The sequence below is a fragment of the Octodon degus genome, unplaced genomic scaffold (genome assembly GCF_000260255.1).
Source record: "Octodon degus isolate 3935 unplaced genomic scaffold, OctDeg1.0 scaffold00047, whole genome shotgun sequence".
Classification (NCBI taxonomy): domain Eukaryota; kingdom Metazoa; phylum Chordata; class Mammalia; order Rodentia; family Octodontidae; genus Octodon; species Octodon degus.
Genome location: NW_004524623.1, coordinates 5,889,817 through 5,891,652, shown reverse-complemented (window position 1 = coordinate 5,891,652; position 1,836 = coordinate 5,889,817). Strand labels below are relative to the sequence as shown.

The 1,836-nt window shown below is 44.2% G+C and overlaps 1 protein-coding gene across 1 annotated transcript; it reads left to right on the top strand.

Annotated features, from left to right (window-relative positions):
• Window positions 1-609: 609 nt before the first annotated feature.
• On the top strand, window positions 610-1,173 carry LOC101565883 (60S ribosomal protein L15-like). The gene has a single exon (XM_012514953.1). It carries the CDS (start codon window positions 610-612, stop codon window positions 1,171-1,173), a length of 564 nt encoding a protein of 187 aa, XP_012370407.1.
• Window positions 1,174-1,836: the final 663 nt, after the last annotated feature.

The following is a 1,836-nucleotide window of genomic DNA, read 5'->3' as shown; positions in this document are numbered from 1 at the left end:
GTTTTTTAAAGGCAAAAACCACAAAATGGGGAGGGAGCAAGCACGTTACAGAAGCAAATCGCATTGGTTAGTGTAGGTTGACCCTTACTATAATTAGTGAGTTACAATACTGGATGACCAAATGGAGTAAGTCCGGGGGTAGCTGGGGGGTCTAACCTTGTGGTTGTCATGTTCCGGGAACGTTTTTAAGAAATCGAGGCATGGTGACCTGGGACATCCTGTTGTTATGGCTTTCAATAGTGAGGCCTTGGGTTTGGGAATGTATGTTTCTTGCAAGAATTTAAACAAGGGGAGGGCCAAGGGCAGCTTCTTGGCTAACTCAGTGGTTTAATTGTTTTCCAAGTAACAGGACCCCATCCAAGGTTTTCTTATGTCCTCTTTGTTTTAGGAACATGGATTGCTCAAGCTCTGGGGCCGTAAACCAGTGAGTGTTTCCTTTTAATTGAAACACATTTTATCTATTTCTATATGTGATCTTAAAATTACTTGGGCTTTACAGTCCTTCCTTGGAGAAAGTTTCTTCCCCTTTGTCTGGCGGCAGCTATCAGGTAAGCCAAAGTGGGTGCATACAAGTACACCCAGGAGCTGTGGAGGTAGCAGTCCGATGTGATGCGCTTTCTGCTGCAGGTCCGATGCTGGCAATGTCGCCAGCTCTCGGCGCTCCACACGGCTCCTCGCCCCACCCGGCGGACAAAGCTCGGAGGCTGGGATAGAAGGCCAAGCAAGGGTGTGTCATATACAGGATTCGTGTGCACCGCGGTGGCCGCAAATGTCCAGTTCCTAAGGGAGGGACTTACGGCGAGCCTGTCTGTGCATCATGGCATTAACCAGCTGAAGTTTGCACAGGGCCTTCAGTCTGTTGCTGAGGAGCGAGCTGGACGCCACTGTGGGGCTCTGAGAGTTCTAAATTCTTACTGGGTTGGTGAAGATTCCACATACAATTTCTTCGAGGTTATCTTTATTGATCCATCCCACAAAGCCATTAGAAGAAATCCTGACACCCAGTGGATCACCAAACCAGTCCATAAGCACAGGGACACACATGGGCTGACATGTGCAACCCTCAAGAGTCGTAGCCGTGGAAAGGGCCACAGGTTCCACCACACTGTTGGTGTTTCTTGCCGTGCAGCTTGGAGAAGGCGCAATACTCTCCAGCTCCACCGCTACCGCTAATAATATAGTGATGTTTGTAGAATTCATAACACAATAAACAATTTATAACAATTTAAAAAAAAAGTCCTTCTTTCAGGCCAGAATCCTTTACTTGTGAAAATTTTTCATCTCTTGAGCTACTCACCTCTGTTGTTTGAAGACACCAGGCTAAAATATTAATGGTGGTTACATCTGGATAACATGATTACGAATAACCTTGTATTCTTTTTATTTTTTGTTTAGCTTTTATTTTTTTTCTTAAATGTATTTGGTTGTTGCAGGGTCTCACTATGCAGCTCCTACTCATGGTGATCCTCCTGCTTTCAGCCTCCCCAGCACTGGGATTACAGGCATGCACCACCACACCCAGCCTCTTTTGTTTAGCTTTTTAAAGATATATTGGATTGCTAAATTATGCAGGCTAGCCTTGAGTTTACGATCCTCCTGATTCAGCCTCTCTAGTTGCGGCAGTTACATGTGTGTGCCACCATTCCATGCTAAGTAACATTTTCTAAACTGTATATTTGTGTTCTTTCCAAATTTTCCGTAAAGGCCATTTAGTTAAGCAACATTCTTTAAGGGGGCTTTTGACATCACTAATCCTAGGTGATATCCTTTAAGGAAAGATATATATGATCATGAAATTTAGGAAATACTAAACATTTTATCTCCTTTTGGGAGAAT